Genomic DNA, 16,324 nt, shown 5'->3' on the forward strand with positions numbered 1-16,324 from the left:
CAGGGGGTTGGGTTCCCCTCACGCTCGCTCTGGCCCCATGGCTACACCCAAGCACATGGGGACCAGCAGCCCTGGCATCCCTCCCCGTCCTGTGCAGAGGCTCCCCTAGGGAAAGCAACTTTCAGGATAAAACCAGAGAGACTCAGCTACACTTCAGTCCTTAAATAAATACAAAGACACCAACCACCCTCAGCCCGGGCCGTGGCTGTGGCAGGCACCTGCCTGCGAGCACGGGGCCTCCCACCGCCGGGAGAGAACTCGCCATCACCTGCTCCTCCAGGGGCTGAACTGAAGCCCCTGGATGGGGGCAGCTCCTGGCACACTCCTGGGAAAGGCCGGCTCCTCTTCCTGAAGACCTGGCTCTCGGGTCTACAGCGATGCCAGGCCTGATGCCTCGTGGGGAAGGGGATGGCCGCAGGGGACTAACCCTGCGCTGGCCGCCACCGTGATGGCACCTCCGGTCCCTCCTTCCCACTTTCTTCGCGGGGATGCACTGCTGAGCCGCTCCAGGCCACGGGTGCGGCCACGTCCGCGGCCACGTCCACTGCACATCCGCGCACGGGGATAGGCAGCCGGAGGAAGCTCCTAGATACATACACACGGGCACACACACACACCCTACTCCTCTTCTGCCAGTATTGCAGCGCAGCCGGTCCTTGGCATTAGGGCAATCCAGGACCTGCCTGTTCTGAGACACAAAAGAGAGGGGTGGCACAGGGTGAGTGCAGCTCTTCATGCCCAGACGAGCCCCACGGGAGGGATGCCAGCCATGGGATGGTTGTTATCCCCAAGCACTGACTGCCATAACCCTGTGGGCTGCCAGGGCTCAGGCTCACGCCTGTTGTCAGATGCTGCAGGGATGGTGGGGGGGATGCAGCAGGGACCAACCCCATGGCAGAATCATCCCCTCACCTGATCAGAGGTGGGGGCTGAAGGGAAATGGCCGCTGCCTGGCAAGCTGTTCCCCCATCCCTCCCCTAAGTGTTAGCCAACTGCCCAGGGTCTCAGGGTGAAGGACAGGGGCGCTCCCCTGGCCAAGGGTCCAAGCCTTACCCAAGTCCTTGGGGACCGGTTTCACCCCGGCCACTGCCTGAGCGTTCTGGCTGCGAGCCATGGCGCAGGGTGGGCGCCAGGGGTACTCGGACTGCAGGAGGAGATGGAACAGAAAAAGCGCATTATCAGAGACGTGAATCACAAGGCTGCACTCCATATTCGATTGCCAGGGTGTGATGAGGAGGAGGACAAGGGCTGAGTGTTCATGTGCCAACAGGACACGTGCTCAGCTCCCTGCTTGGTGACTCGGTGGCCCTGGAAGAGCCACTCACTTGGCAGCAAGCCCCAGACCCGCTCACATGGGACCCTCTGCTCCCCCTCGTGCCAGCACGGGTAGACACTCACCGGGGAATAATGGTGGAAGTTTTGTCCCGGCGTGTGCTCGCCTGGCATCACTGGTGGGTATCGGAGCTGCTGCCACTCCTCGAAGCCGTGGTACATGGGGGGAGCCATGGGGGAACTGTACTGGTACTGGTACATGGGGCAGGCAGGGCTCACCGGCCCCGGCCGCGGCTCAGGGTGCAGCCTCTCTCCGGAAGCCTGCGAGGAGCCGGGGAGATGCTGGGGAGAGCCCGAGGGCAGCCTGCCGCCACCACCCATTGCCCAGCTCAGAGCTGCCCCTCCAACAGGAGATTAGGGCCAGGCCTGCAGCCCCCAGCCCCTCTGTCCAGGAAGGGTTCTTCCCCCATCCCCACCTGTTTGTGCTGTTTCAGCAGCTTCTTCAGTTTCTCCTTCTCCTCCTTCTCCCGCTGGCAGTCATCCTTGGAAGCTCGCAGCTGGGAGCAAGCGGTGGGTTAGTTCAGAGCCCACCCTGCTACCCCCCATGTCTGTGGGGCAGGGGATGCTGCCATGCCCTGGGGGAACGCCTGCACTGGTCCCCCCATCAGACCCCCAGGAGAGGGGCAAATGGAAGAGATGGGTGAAAGGAGATGCTCTGGTAGGGACAAGCTGCAGCAAAACCACTGGTCCAGCCCTTCTGTCCCTGCTCAGCCCCTGCTCTGAGGTGGGTACAGGGCTGTGATGCTGGGGATAAGCACACCTCTGACACACCCAGGGGGGACATGGGGCTCCCGGGGTGCTGCTGGTGGCACCCAGTGCTGCTCACCTGGTTGTTGGAGAGGACCAGCTGCTTCTGCAGCTTCTCCAGCTGCTGCTTCAGCTCTTCCTTCTCCTCGTTCATCCTCTCCCTGTCACTCCGCTCCCGCTGGAAGTCCTCCTCGAAAATTTTCACCTGGCAGGAGGGAAGGGTGTGGGTGCACATGGCTGAGGGTGGGCAGCTCCCCCATCACCCCGTCACTGCGCTGCCGTCCCTGACCACACCAGCTATGCCAAGCCCCAGGCATGTGGGTTGGCACAGTGGCCCACAGCTGTGGTCCCTCCAGCTGAAGGCCGAAGGATGCTGAATTTGGTGCCCCCCCTTCCCACCACCACGGCACAAACACACGCTAGGGCTGCTGGGCTGCTCCCCGGCCACACGAGGCTCTTTGCCAGGGAGGTCCAGGGCATGTAGCTCCCTCCCTGCCTCCAGCAGCTCTGCGTCCTGCCCTACCTGCTGCTTGAGGAGCTCGTTCTGGGTCAGCAGCTCCTGCTGCGGCACCTTCCCCACCGGCTCCATGGTGCTGGCAAAGATGGGTGGTGGGGAGGCCTGGACATTCAGGGCCTCCTCTAGCGCCTGGAGAGGAAGAGGAGGAGCAGGGAAGGGGGTCAGAGCAAGGTGCTGTGCCCATGACATCTCCAGAGGGCTATGGGCACATGCCCAGTGTGGGAAGTGGGTATAACTGGGCAAGAGCAAGAGGGACCACGGACCCCCCCATCCCCCTTTCCTGGGAGCCTATGGAGATGTGGTGGGCATCGTCTGACACAAGCTCCCACCTGGGCAGGAGGGGGTTGATCAGGGTCAGTTTTGGATTTGAGAGAGAAGAGGACAGAGAACATAAAAGACATTTTGCAGGGAGGGGTTTTGCCCTGGCCCCCACCTTGTTCAGCCTCTGGATCTCCTTCTCCTGGTACTCCCGCTGCCTGGTGACCGGAGCCAGCTGCTCCTGCAGGAACCGCATCCTCTGCTGCAGGTCCCTCACCTCCATGGCCAGCCTCTCCTTCTCTGCCTGCAGGACCCAGGGGATGGAGATCAGCCAGGGCAGGGCTATGGGGCCAGTACCTCCTGGCTGCCCTTCTTGGGGGACTCACCTCCTCTGCTTCAATCCGGGACTTGGCCAGGAGCAGCTTGCGGTCAAAATCCCGTTGCTTTTGCTCCCGCTCTGACTCCAGCTCGGTCAGTGCCCTGCGGGCCTCGGCCAGCTCCTGGTGCAAGTCTGTGACCTGCCGGGAGGGAGCGGGGACATTGGCCTGCCTGCAAGGACCCCCATCGGGGGGCAAGGAGGCACAGGCAGCCCAAAACCTTCCCCGGCAGCCAGTCTCCACCAGCACCCAGCAAAGACATGCCCCCCAAGCACCCAGCTCTGAGCACCTAGCCTTACCTTCTGCTCATACTTCTGCTTCGTGGCTCGGAAGTGCTGATCCCATTGCTTATTCACCTCCAGCAGCTGTGGGGAGAGAGGGACAGCTGAACAGGAGCCCAGCCCCTGCCCGGAGCCAGCCATAGTGGTCCCCAGCAGCCTCCTGTCTCAAAAGCACCTCAGGGACCAGCTGGATAGAGATCCCGGTTCCAGCAGTGCTTCCCTGCAGCTCCACAGCCCTGCCCCAGTCTCCCCATGCCATCCCAACCACATGTCCCGCTCCCACCCTGCGCCTGGCAGTGCCTCCCTTCCAGCCCCATCCTCACCTCCCTGCGCTGGTGCTCCAGGATCTTCACCTTCTTCTCCTTGGCCTCCAGCTCTCCTCTACCTGGTGCCTTCTCCACCACGGCCCCGCTCTGCTGGACACGCACGGGGGGACCCTCAGGGCTTTTGCAGTGGCCATGCCCAAGGCTGGCTAAACACCAGCCAGTTCCCCTCCCACGGCCTCCCCCATCCCCTCGAGACCCTGAGAAGTCCTGTTGGTCATACTGGGACAAACTAGAGACCCGATTAAAATGAGGCCACATTTGCTGATCTGTCAGAGGGCTCCTCGCCTCCTTCCCAGCCCTCTCTGAGGGCGATGCTGCTCCCTCACCTGCTGCTGCTCTGCAGCTTCCCTATTCCCACCGTCCTGGCTGCTCAGTGTCACCATTCTCCGGAGCTCCTGGTTCTCACACCTGCGGGCAGGGAGGGCCGGGTCAGCGGAAAGAAGCACCCAGGGCAGCCCCGTCCCCCTCCCCACTGCCCACGCTCACCTGAGCTTCTCCAGCGCCTGGTTTCTCTGCTCCAGGTCCCGCTCCAGCTTGGTTCGCAGCTCCTTGTTCTCACTGTGCAGCGTCTCACACAGCGTCTGGGGGGCGAACACCGGCAGCATGAGGACCACTGGCCAGCCCCAGGAGCCTGCCTGGCCACCCACCTCCCACCGAGCCCTGGCCTGCAGGTGGGTGTCCACGTTGGGGTGGACAGGAGGGGCTTGGTGGAAAAAAAAAAAAAAAAAGGGGGGGGGGAGGAAAACCCCCATGAAGAGCCTGGTCAGCCCTCACTCACCTGCAGGAATGATGTTCTTTGCTCGTTCTTGTGCACCTTGGAGGCCAGGCGCTTGAGCTCGGAGGCCATGTAGCCCATGCGCACGAAGACCTGGTCCTTGCTGGCCTCCTTGGCACAGCCGCTCAGCGTGCTCTCCAGCTGCTGCAGCTGGGGAAGCAGGTTGGCATCCTCGTTCGGCGCCTGCTCCAAGTCCTGGGGATGGGGAGGGGATGAAGCTCAGTCAGATTGGTTCAAGGACTATTGCAAAGTTCCCTCTCAGGGCAGTCAGACTCGTCTCCCATCCAGGGCTGTGGTGGGGAGCTGAGCCAGAACTGAGACACTCTGCAACAGCCCTCAGTAAACTGAAAAATTGTGTCAGCTTTGTAAAGGTTTGATTCCCAGCTGCTGGAGATGGGACACCAAGTCCCTGGGTGGAGGAGGATATTACGGCAGGAGCTCTCCCAGCCCGTGGATTCCCCGTGCCCCTCAGCAGTCTGAGCAGACCACGCTCCTGGCTTGCAAACAGCAACAGAGGTATCTCTACCCCTGGTCCCTTCTCCTCCTGAGCTCTCCCCATCAGGACCAAGACTAGAAATCCCAGCTCCTGAGACTGTCCTTTCCACGTACGCCATGGTCAGCGCCGGGAGCTGAGGTTTGCCACATGAGGGGTGGTCTTGCCCCAGTCCTCATCTTCTCCTTCCCCCTGTCCTCCCTCTGCGGCTCCCCTGCCACCGCGGCGCGCCAGGCACCGGGACCCCAGGCTCTTTGGCAGGTGGCAGCCAAGAGGGTGATGCACAGGATTTAAATGGTGGCTGGGAGAGCCGGGGTCAGGACGCACCCACCAGCGTCAGGGCGCACCCCCACCCACGCAGGAGGGGTGTCCCCAACAGGCTTGTCCTCCCCTGGTGTGGCTGGTTAACTCCTTCAATTGCCTAGGAGACACTGCCAGCACAACAGAGCCTGGCCTGGCACACGCGGCATCGCCGGGGAGGAGGTGGGGATGTGCTGGCACACCTTTACCCGCTCCGCTCCCAGCCCCGCTGACTCAGCCTGCCGCCCGTGGGAATGCCCCGGGCAGCACCGCGTAGGGCCAGAAGGCCAGTGTGTCCCTGGTGCCCCGGCCCCGGGGTTTACAGCCCCAAAACTGCCATGGGAGGGTGTGTGCGGGGCACAGCACGGCCAACTCCTCCCACCAGCACTGGCAGGCACGGGGAGGCAGTGAGGACCTGAGCCCAGCTGGAGCGCCTGGGAGAGCTCGGGACTAGCACTCGGGACTAGCACCAATTGCCACGCAGATGCCACCCATTCTCCATCACCCCATGGCTGCACCCCAGGAGGGTCCAACGAGACTCAACCCCTCCTGGAGCCTCTCTGGTCAATGCAAACAGCGATGTGCAAGGAGAGCATGTCCCCTTACCGGCACTGTGTGGCGCGAGCTGATGTTTGTCCCCCTTGGGCTTCCCATCCCTCCTCCCCTCCCTTCCAACACAGAAAAAAAGCCAGAGCAGGACAGGACGGTGCAGTGCCAGCCAGGGGGACATTCAGGTGGCAGCAAACGGAGCACATGGAGGTGCCTCAGCTGGGGCAGACCCTACCAGCAATGATGGGGCTTGGAGACCTGATCCTCCTACCCAGTGCAGGTATCAGGAGGTGAGTGTCAGAGCATCTCTGACAGCTCCTCAAGTCGTCATAGCCTTTCCTGTCACTGTCATGTGGCATCTGGAGACACTGGTGTCCCCAGCTGGCTGGGGCTGCTTTGCTGGCCCTGTGCCCAGGCAGCCCGGCCAGGCCACTTGTTCTCCGGAGCCCTTGCCCTTGGAGGGCAGGCTGCATGCTGTCCCCTCTCCCCGCCTTGGCCGGCCGAGAGGAGCGGTACACGCTGGAGCACATGTGCCATCACTCCCGAGCCCTCTGGCTCCAGCAAGACACGGCGAGGACCAGCCACGGGGCTGTGTGGTTCCCTCCTGCCTGCAGACTGGCCAGGTCCCCTCATCTTCATCGGTGGCAGAGGCTGGGCACAGCAGCACGAGCACTGTCCTGGGGGCCATACGTGGGGCTGGCTCTGCTCCCCTGGGAACGCCTGGGTGCAGTTTATCCCTCTTCTGTTGTTTGCCCAAGGGCCACCTCGACACACGTCCCCCAGCCCTGCCTGTACCTGCTGGTGGCTATGCCACCGGGGCACACCGCTGCCTGCCTGCACACCCTCCCACGCCCCCGCTACCACCGCCACCGGGCTCAACTCTCCACCTGCCGCCCACCAAATCCCGCAGGCACCAGGGCTACTCACCGCTCTCACACTCTCCTGGGGAAAACCCTGCGCTTCCACAGTGACGATCTCGAACTCTGAGGAGGATCCCTGCAAGGAGAGGCAGCCAGGTCAGGTCTCCGCAGGGAATGGCAACCCAGGATGCCCACCACACGGAGGCAGGGACTGCCGGGACAGGAGCACGGCAGGGAAGCTGACCCCTCCCTTTCAGATTTATCCTCATTTCTAGAGGCTAAAGGCTGCCTCCTTTTGCTTTAATTAGATGGAAAGTCTCTCCCTCCGTCCACGCCAGCACCAGCTCTTGCATTCACCAGACTCACACTTGGAGGAGATTTCCGTGCTTCCGCGTCTGGCTGGGCGCTGCCTGGGGCAGCCTGCGTGGAGCTGGGATCAGGGCCGACGGCTGCAGAGAGGGGAGAGGACGTAGCCGTGAGCCTTTTGGAGAGCAGGGCCTCTCCCTGCCTGGCGCAGGGATGCAGAGAGCAGACACCCCGCGAGGTCAGGCACCAATGGATGGTTTCTACCCCAGCTATGGGGACAGGACAGAAACCTCCCTCCAGGAAAAGGGAGGACGGCAGTGGGTTGATACACTCTAGAGATGACAGGGCTGCAAGAAACCTTTGTGAAAGTCTTCACACCCTCTCCCTTCCCCTGAGCTCAGGATCTTGAGCCATCAGGTTATCCCCGTGCAGCGAGCCTCGCATCTCCTACCTCCAGTTCCCACCAGGTCCTCCAAGGAAGATGATGCCATCAGCATTTTGTTGTCCTTCACAAGGTCCTCCGCCTTCTGCCGCAGCTTGGATGCCTCCACCTGGGACTCCTCCAGCAGCTCTCCTGTTGTGGGCAACAGAAGGATGCTCACCCTCCTTTCCCGAGTGCCTGCCCTGCAGCAGTCCCATCCACCAACACCAAGCCCCCTGCTTGGGTGGAGAGGTGCCCAGCGTGGTTGTTCTTCATCCAGAAAGAACTTATCTTGGCCAAATCCAAAGGCAAAGCTCTATCAGTGGCTCAGTGGCTGCAGAGTCCCCCATGCTGATGCACAGAGGACTGGTTACAGGAGGCAGCAGGGCAGCACTGTATCTCTCAGAGGTCTCCTTGGCTTCCCAGAAGAGCCAAACTTAAGTCTAGGTGGTGGACCTAGGGGTCCAGCCTGCCCGCTTTGGGCTCTGGCACTGGCAATGCAATCCTCTCCCTGCCCCGGGCAGCTGCTCCCACATCAGTGGGTCCCAGTCCCAGGTAGGGGCACGACGACGTGACAGGAATCACGAGGCAGGTGGAAATTCGGCTGCAGAAGCAGGACTCGAAAGTGGAAGCTAGGTCACGAGACCAAAAACAAAACTGGGGGCGGGTGGGGGAAGGCGGCCAAGGAGGAGAAAGGGGGTGGCACGACTCAGCTGGGACATTTCAATGCCAGCACGTCCCTGCTGCTGCGGGCAGCATCCAATGCCAGGGTCTTTGAGCTGCACCCGGGAAAAGCCCCTGACCTGACAGGGGTTGCGGGAGGTGGGGGCTTTCAAAGGCAGAACAGATCCCGGCATCTGTGGCCTGCCACGGCAGGACTCTGGGAAGCTGACCTTGCTCCATCACTTGCCTTTTTTTCAGCCATTTATCCCACCATAAAGCACCCCAGGAGTTCAGCAAAAGCCTTGCTCCCTCTGCATCCCCGTGTGAAAAAGCCCAGACATCCTGTTCGACCCCCAGGGCAGGGAGAGCTTTGCTATTGCCCCGGTGCCAAGACCCCCAGCTTCTTATAACACCCTTCCTAAACAGAGCAAAAAAAACCCCAGGCTCAGTGGGCGCAGGCTGAGCTGCCCCAAAGGCGAACTTCATCCTCCAGCCACGCAGCAGTTACCGATAGACTTGATCCCCTGCATCTTCTCCTTCAGCCGGGCGTTCTCCTCCACCAGCCGCTCAAAGGCTGTGGATCCATTCTCCTCCGTCCCCCCGCCAGGGTCATAGATGCGGTAGGGTCCTCTCCCTTCCATGCCCGCCATTCAGTCGCCTACCTCCCAGCCGGGCATCCCTGCAAGGCAACGGAGCACAGCGTCACCTTCCTCTGGCCCCGGATGGCACCGCGGTCCCCCGGTCCCAGCCGTGCAGGGGTCTGGGGTGCCACGCCAACAGGGGCAGGGCTGCCTTGCTGCTCGCCGGCCAGCAGAGAAGTGTCCCAGGTAAAGGCACTTCCCCCTCCAGCCCTGCTTGGTGTGAACGTGCCGGGGTGACTCATGGCCATGAGAAGTGTCATGCGAGGAGGCATCACCAGCACCCCCACCCGAGGCCGGCTCTCACCCCTGCGGGGCGTGGGAGTCCCCGAGGAGGTCACAGCCTCCTGCCCGTGGGGATGGAGACCCAGCCCAGGAGCATCCACCCACACCAGTGTGGACCCAGGCCCCTTCAGCAGAGCATCCCGCTCACCGCAGGGTATTTTTGGGGGGCAGAAAGGGTTGCAGGGGGCTGTTGGGTAGGGGCAGTGTCTGCAGTTGCAAAAGCCTTAACCCACAGCCGGTGGGCTGTTTGGGCAGCACCGGTGGGGGGTAGACAAGCCCCAGCAGCCAGGCAGGGACGCGCTCTGCCCTTTGGCTCAGCCAGAGAGAAACTGGCTGCCAACAGCACGGCTTCCCGAATCAGGACATGGGGAACAGCCAGGCACGTGCCAGGCCGGGAGCAAACTACAAGGAGAGGCAACACCCGCACACAGCACGCTATTTGCTTTTTTAATTCCTTGCATTTGTGGGTGGCCCAAGGCCTCCCTCTTGCTAAGGTCTGGCCTGGGGATGGCCAGGCAACATCCCGGCCCCAGGTCTCACCCATCTCCTGGGGGTGATAAAGCAGCTGCTGTGAATTACAGCCCAACTTATCAAAAATACCCTGCTCTGCCGATGCCAGCTCACTATAAAGCAGGGCAGCGTGGCAGCCGAGACAGCCCTGGGGGCGATGCCAGCCGGAGCTGGGGTACTGCCTGCAGTGCCAGCTGCCGGGAGGCACCGCAGGGACCCCCAAGTGCTCTTCCACCCAGCCAAGGCAGCTGGGTGCTCGTGAGCGGGAAGGGACCAAGGGGGGACCGTTTTGAAAGAGGAAGGGGGGAAGCCTGTACCCGAAACCGTCTCGACCTCAGACTAATGCTCATGCCACAAGCGATCTGGGCTGATCACCAGTTTAGTTAGATGACCTGCCTGCCAGGGAGCGGCAGGGACTTTCCAGATGACAACTGCCACCTGGCAGCATCCACAACTGGAGCGGCAATTAATGCCCTCCTCAGTGGCAGGTAATTACACATGGCCTCAGCAGCAGTCTGTTTTTGGGAGATGCATCTGTCGGTAGGTCTCGCCTTCCTCCCGCTCTGCGGGTGCTGCCAAGCCCCCCATCGCCCATGGCCCCACGCAGGGAGCCGGCAGCCCCGTCCCAAGCAGCTGGAGGTGGTGACCACCGGGAGCTGCCCAGCTGCAGGGCGGGCTGAGCAGCGGCTATTTCTGGAGCCCATAGCAGCTGACAGGAAGCTGCAGCAGAACCGGGGCAGTTTCCATGCCGTGGGTCCCGGCACCGGGCAGCACTGCCACAGCCGGTACAAAATCCCCCCTGCTACAGGACAAGGAACACTCCCCGAGCAGACCTGCTGGTGGACGGGATGGAGCCCAGCGTGGTGGGGCAGCATGCACACGACCCGGGGACCCAATGCCACCTCCACTGCAGGGAAATGCCATCACCAGTGGCCACGCCACCCGCCTGGCCAGCCCGGCGGAGGACGGGGACAATATCACAGGCAGGCTGGGGACCTGACGCTTTCTCATCAGTGTCTGGTCACCATGTGCTGCTCCAGATCTAAACCGGAGGCTCTGGCAGGAGCTGGTTAACAAAGCGATCTTACAGCAAGCATCTCACAGGGTGTCCATGTCCTCTGCCAGGACAAACCCAGCTGTGGGTCGGGGAAGGTGCGGACAAGCTGCCCTCTCCCATGGCATCCTTTCCCCATGCAGCTTTGCAGCAGTCTGAAATACCAGCCCCGATTTTCTTGCGCTCCAGACCCCAAACCGGTCAGTTTTCCACCTCACCCTGTGGCACACGTGCAGGAGGTCCCCTACCCCTGCACATCCCTGTCTGCAAGGCAACGTGGCACCAAACACCCAAACCCAAGCTGCACCGATCACCTCGCCCACTGGCAGAGCTCACCCATGGCGACCCCATATTCTTCCAGATGGATGGAGCCACTGAAAGCCTATGCTATTCCCAATTCTCATGATTTTATCAAGGATTTTCCTACCCAAGGTCTGCACCCTACCAGGCAGACAGCAGCAGAGGGGTCACTGGAGGTGTCTTCAAATAGCAGACAAGGACAGGAACTGAACTGTCCCCAGCTGACAGAAGCACAGACCAGCCACAAATTCACCAGCAAACAAGACCCAGCAAGAGAGGGAGGTTTCCACTGCATCCAAGCCCATCACTGGGGTCGTGGCAGGTTTGCCCAGGGTGGAGGAACAGCCCCATTTCTGCAAGGAGCTGCTGGGACTGAGCTGTCACCCTGGGGACTGGACCCTGGACCAGATCACTGCTCCCAGTCTGGTTTGGTTTTTTTTCCTTGAGAGTTCTGAAAGGTGAGATTTGCAGCGAAAAACCTCACGTTTCAATAAAAACACCAAGGGAGGAAAGAGAGGACTACAGACGAGCACCTAACGATGGTTAGAAATGCAACGAAAACAACACTACCACAAACTCCAGAAGAAATGACCAAACCACCAGAAAACACTTCTCTTTTTGCCAATCAACAGTTCCTAAGCTAAAGAGATGGTATTTCACAGCCCCAGGGGCTGAGGGCCAGCCACGGACCATGGCTGCTTGGGTGTAGCTCACCGGCAGAGGCTGCCAGACGCCGCGGTTGCCCGTGGGCGTCGCTGGTTGCAAGCGGGGCACCGAGACCTTTAGGTAGTAAATTTTTACGACAACTCAGCAGAAGGAGAGAATGAGAGTGCGAGAGGGCAGGGGAGACTCCCAGGCGAAGACGAAAGCAGGGTGGTATTTAAATAGCTGTGCTGCGGCTTGGGAGCGAGCTGGCTCTGTGTAGCCGTGGCCAGACTGTTCCCCGCTGTCACCCAGGAAGATATGCATCACTGCCACGGCCACTAGCACCGCAGCCATCGCTGCACCGGCCACGCAGAAGCTATAGAAGGAAATAATTCCTGTTTTAAAATTACTTAACAACTGAAGACACGAAGGCAGAGGATGCGAATTCTGCGCAGCGAGCAGGCTGGCACCGCTGGAGGGTTGCTGTTGGCAGTGAGCCCCGGAGCAGACACCAGTCTGCCGAGGCCGTGGGCTTGCAGCCCATCAGTTCCCATCCCACGATCCATGGCGGGGGCTCGGCCCAGCCCTTAGGAGAACGGGGTTTTCCTTACCACGGCGTACAACGTTCCCAGGAAGTCTCCTCCCCGCCAGGATCGCACGAGGCGAAAGCAAATCCCTGCAGGCTGCCAGCATCTTTTTCCCATGACTGGGTCTGCTGGGCCCCTGGAATCCCTCCTCCTCAGAGGGAAAGCAAAAGCCACTCAAGATAGATGCTATGGAGGAATTTTTTTTGTTTAATCATTTTACTGGAATTCAGCAAAATGTCACAGCCCCCGGCCCAGTTTCTTTTCCTCTCCAGAGCTCCAGCAGCTCCCAAGCCCCAGGGACAACCATTCCTGGGCTGCTGGGCTGGTCTCATTTGCAGGGAAGCAAAAGCAGAGCTGGCTTTAGGAGGAAGCAATAATAAGGAGAGCTTCTGGGCACTGCAGTCCAGAAAACTGGACTCCCTGGGCTGAGCGTAATAAAAGAAAAGGAAAGCAGGCATTGCAAGGCTCAGGTCTCAGAGGGAAAGGTCTGAACCTCCACTTGAAGCATTTTTCTTCCCAGCCTGCCCAGCTGCAGAGAGAGGGTGGGAAAGGCAAGAGCCTCATCCAAAACGCAATAGATGTTACAGATGTGCTCCGGCCAGAAATCCCACCCTTGCCTGAGAAACCCACCTCCCGCAGAGGCTTCCCAAAACAACCTGCTTCCAATGAGGTTGCTCACAAGGAAAATAAAGCATTTCCCCATTTGGAGCCAGGTTTACAAACACGGGTAACCACACACAGCTGCAGGGCTCCTCACCACGGGTCCAAGCTCTGGCGCAGGCAGGACAGGCAGCCAGACTTGGTGGTGGTGCTCCCCTGGGCAGCACGGTCATGTTTTACACAAGCCCCTGTCTTCTGCTGCAAAAACATCTCGCTTCATGCTGCCTGCTCCGTTTCTTCCCCCTCCGCAGAGCTCAGTAGCATCATGGCTGCTTGTCACAGCACTCAACAGCAGAGCAAGGCACAGCCACCCCGTTCCTTGCAGCTCCAGCACAACCTGGGCTACTCCCGTCCAACCTGGTGTGCTTCAGCCAGGCAACAACCGAGCAGCAGAAGACAGTGGCACCGCAAAGCTACAGCAGCAAAGCTACCTCTGTCGTCCAAAGCATAAGAATCGTTGCTTTAAAACAAAATCTGCAATGCCACAGGAGTAGATGGTTCAGCTTCCTCCACCCACGAGTGTTTTGTACCAGCTGCTGGCAAGCAACAACCCACGGCCCTGTGCTAAATAGGTCTGCTTGGCACAGGTCAGGCCGAAAGGGCATCGTGGGATTTCTTGCAGAGCCCAGGAACGATGCCAAAGGCTGCAAAAAGCCTTTCCTCTTTTCTTATTGTTTACTTTGCCTCACCACAGAGGCAGCTCTCAAGGACGTGTCTGGCTGGAGCCTTCTTGCCTCCAGAACTCGCCCCAGCAGTCAAAGTCCGGTCTCCTGGCTCCAGCACGCTTTGGCTGCCTTTGCCAGCGGTCTCGATGCAATTTGCACTCCAAAAGAGCTTGTGGCAGCAGAACAGCTCTTACTCACCCAAGCAGATAGAAATAACGAGCTAAAGGGGCAAAGGCTGCATTTGCCTCCCTGATATAGGGAGCAACCTGCGCCCTGGGGCGCTGAGGAATGGGACAGCCAGATCTCCAAGAGGCTGCGGGTCCCCACTGAGTCCCATCCGCGGCTATTTTCACCCCAAAGCAGGGCGGACGGGCAGCATCTTCCCTTCCCCTGCCCTCAGCGGGGGGCTCAGCCTGCAATGGAGGGGAGATGGGGAGGCAAGCTGGGCACCAGCTCCCCGAGGAGGGCAGGCTGCCCTCCCCGCTCCGGCTATTCCAGCCTCCGGACCCGCATCGGGTGCGGACTCCCCCATCGACCGGAGGCTCCTTGGAGCCGCGACCGCCCGCAGCCCCCGGGGTGGGACCCTCGCACTGGCCCTGCCCCAGGGGGAACCGCAAGCCCCGGAACAGTCAGCAGAGAGATGCGTGGGCCTGGGGGAAAGGCCGGGGTTGTGTAAGGCAGAGCGAGGGGAGGAGCGAGCCCGGGGCACGGCGGCGGTGCGGGGCCGCCCGGCCCGAGGGAGCAGCGGGGACCCCCCGCACCGGCACCTCCGAGCCCTTCTCCTCTCCTCCCCCCGGGCATTGCCACCGCCGGTGAACCCCGGCTCCCCTGCAACCGCCCTGCCCTCTCGGGAGCGGAGAGGGGAGCCGGCAGCCCCTGCCCTGCCCCGACCGAGGCACGGCACGACTGTCGCGACAAGCCCGCAGCACCCGGGCCGGCCCCGAAGCCGGTCCCCGGGGGACGGCGCAGCCCCGGCCCCCTCCGTAGTTTCACCTCGGCCGCCCGCGGAAACCGACAGCCCAGATACGGCTCAACGTGCAGCCCCGAGCCCCGCCAGCCCCTCCCCACCGCCGGGACCCCTCACCGGGGCGGCACGACCCGGTGCTCCGGGCAGGGCCCCTCTCCCCAAGGGCGGCGGGCCCCCGTACCGCTCCGGGCTCACCTGCCAGTGCGTCCCCGAGGCAGGGCCGGTGCCGGGGCTGCTGCTGCCGGTGCCGGTACCGCTCCGCTCCGCCGCCAGCACGGGAGGAAGCGGTGCGGGGCGGGGGGCGACAGTTCCGCCCCCGGGAAATTCCCAGCCTGACGGACAGGCGCCACAGCCAATCGGCGCGGAGCGGAGGCTATAAAGATGGAGGGCGGGGGGGAAGGCAGCGAGTGGTCTGTCATGGCAGGGCGGCTGTTGCTTCTGCTGCTGCGCGTTCCCTGGGGCTGTGCGGGGTCCCGCGGGTCTGCCCCGCATCGTGGGGCCCCGGGGGGTGGAAGGAGCCGTCCTGCCTCCGCCTTAGCGGGGTTTGCGCTCCTCGGGGAGCGGCAGGCCCGAGCTCGGCAGCGGCTCCCCCGGCTTATCGAGAGACAAAATGGCGGGGCCGAGGGGCGGGCAGGGCCCGGCCGCGGCGGCTGCCTGCCGGGGGGGAGGAACCCCCTTGCACCCCGGTGCCGCTTGTGGGGTGCAGCCGGTTTGTGGGGTGGAGGAGCAGCTGAGAGGAGGCCGTGCTGAGGAGACCCCGGCTCCCAGCCGCTGTGGCGGGTGGGCTGCGGCAGCCCCCGGCTCTCCCTCAGCCATCCCCTCGGCTTGCGTGCTCCCGCTGAGGCTCACAGACCTTCCCTCTGAGGCAGGGAGAGTTACCCACCGAGGCCATGCCTCTGAATCACATTACACAAGGCAGTTACACCCCCCAGCTGCAGCGTTTATTATCTGGGATCCTTTTCCTCTGCACCGCTGCTTTGATGGCTGTGCGTTTGTGAACACCAGAAATCGGCCAGAGGAGCAGGAACCACAGAGGATCCCTTCGGGTTTCGCATAGCTCTTCAGGACTTGCTCTGTAGCTACCTGATTTTCTTTCTTGCGTTGGTTTTGCCAACAAACAGAAGCAAAGCAAGCCTGCTGTGAGCAGGCACGCCGCTCGCGCTCTGCCTCTGCTCCCGACATCTCCTTTCTGCAGGTGGCTGCTGCTGGGCTCGCAGAGGTGTCCTTCACTGGCGATGCTGCTGCTTCCAGCTGTCCCAGTCCTGCCTTCCTACTCAGTTCAGACAGTTCCACTGCTTCTTGGCGATTTGGTGGTTTTTTTGGGTTGTAAAAATTAAAACAATATTTCCTTTCCCTGAGTGCCCTTCATTCCAACCAGGACATCGCCCTGGCAGCCTGGCTGGGTTATGAGGCGGCTCAGCGGGTGCTGGGACCCCGACTCTTTGGCTGTGCTCCTGTCCGAGGTCTCGACTGGGGATGAGACAGCAGGACCCCACGCACAGGCAACATCTTCCCTTTTGTTCCCCAAAGCGCTTGTTTCACCCCAGAGGCCCAGTGCTGTTCTGTAAACCCTCAGAAAACCTGTTTTCAAAGCTAAATGCAGTCCTACAGAACCAGAAAGCATCTTGTTTATAAGATAATGTCTCAGCTCGCAAAAAATAGCCAAACCCTGCTCTATTTCTTTGAGGGGGGGGGAGGGTGGCACGGTTCGGCTTCGCAGCGCTCTGGGCTGAGCCCGAAAAGCTGCCTGCCTTCCCCTTGCTCTGTCTTGGGCACGCTCGCACCGAAAAAAAGCATCGCTCTACTCA

General features: G+C 61.5%; 1 protein-coding gene across 3 annotated transcripts; it reads right to left on the reverse strand.

Annotated features, from left to right (window-relative positions):
- Positions 1 to 147: 147 nt before the first annotated feature.
- TNIP1 (TNFAIP3 interacting protein 1) lies at positions 148 to 15,119 on the reverse strand. Of its 3 annotated transcripts, none has more exons than XM_082324574.1 (18): positions 14,712 to 15,119; positions 8,714 to 8,884; positions 7,573 to 7,695; positions 7,182 to 7,264; positions 6,883 to 6,951; positions 4,617 to 4,808; positions 4,325 to 4,419; positions 4,165 to 4,246; positions 3,836 to 3,928; positions 3,531 to 3,596; positions 3,241 to 3,372; positions 3,030 to 3,158; positions 2,603 to 2,725; positions 2,159 to 2,284; positions 1,749 to 1,829; positions 1,399 to 1,593; positions 1,054 to 1,144; positions 148 to 688 (listed from the first exon to the last, which is right to left on the reverse strand). In XM_082324574.1, exons 2-18 carry the CDS (start codon positions 8,853 to 8,855, stop codon positions 663 to 665), a joined length of 1,848 nt encoding a protein of 615 aa, XP_082180700.1. In that variant the 5' UTR covers positions 8,856 to 8,884; positions 14,712 to 15,119; the 3' UTR covers positions 148 to 662. The 3 variants fall into 3 exon arrangements, with proteins under 3 accessions (XP_082180700.1, XP_082180701.1, XP_082180702.1); XM_082324575.1 differs by having other exon boundaries at positions 3,836 to 3,925; positions 14,712 to 15,117; XM_082324576.1 differs by lacking the exon at positions 3,836 to 3,928.
- Positions 15,120 to 16,324: the final 1,205 nt, after the last annotated feature.

Source organism: Platalea leucorodia (assembly GCF_965183815.1).
Source record: "Platalea leucorodia genome assembly, chromosome: 11".
Classification (NCBI taxonomy): Eukaryota; Metazoa; Chordata; class Aves; order Pelecaniformes; family Threskiornithidae; genus Platalea; species Platalea leucorodia.

Coding starts and splice junctions, on each gene's coding strand:
- TNIP1 (XM_082324574.1), bottom strand. CDS start 8,855: ATGGCGGGCATGGAAGGGAGAGGACCCTACCGCATCTATGACCCTGGC. Junction 3,159..3,240: donor CCCGGATTGAAGCAGAGGAG/GTGAGTCCCCCA, acceptor TGGGTCCTGCAG/GCAGAGAAGGAGAGGCTGGC. Junction 2,285..2,602: donor ACGAGCTCCTCAAGCAGCAG/GTAGGGCAGGAC, acceptor CCCTCCTGCCAG/GTGAAAATTTTCGAGGAGGA.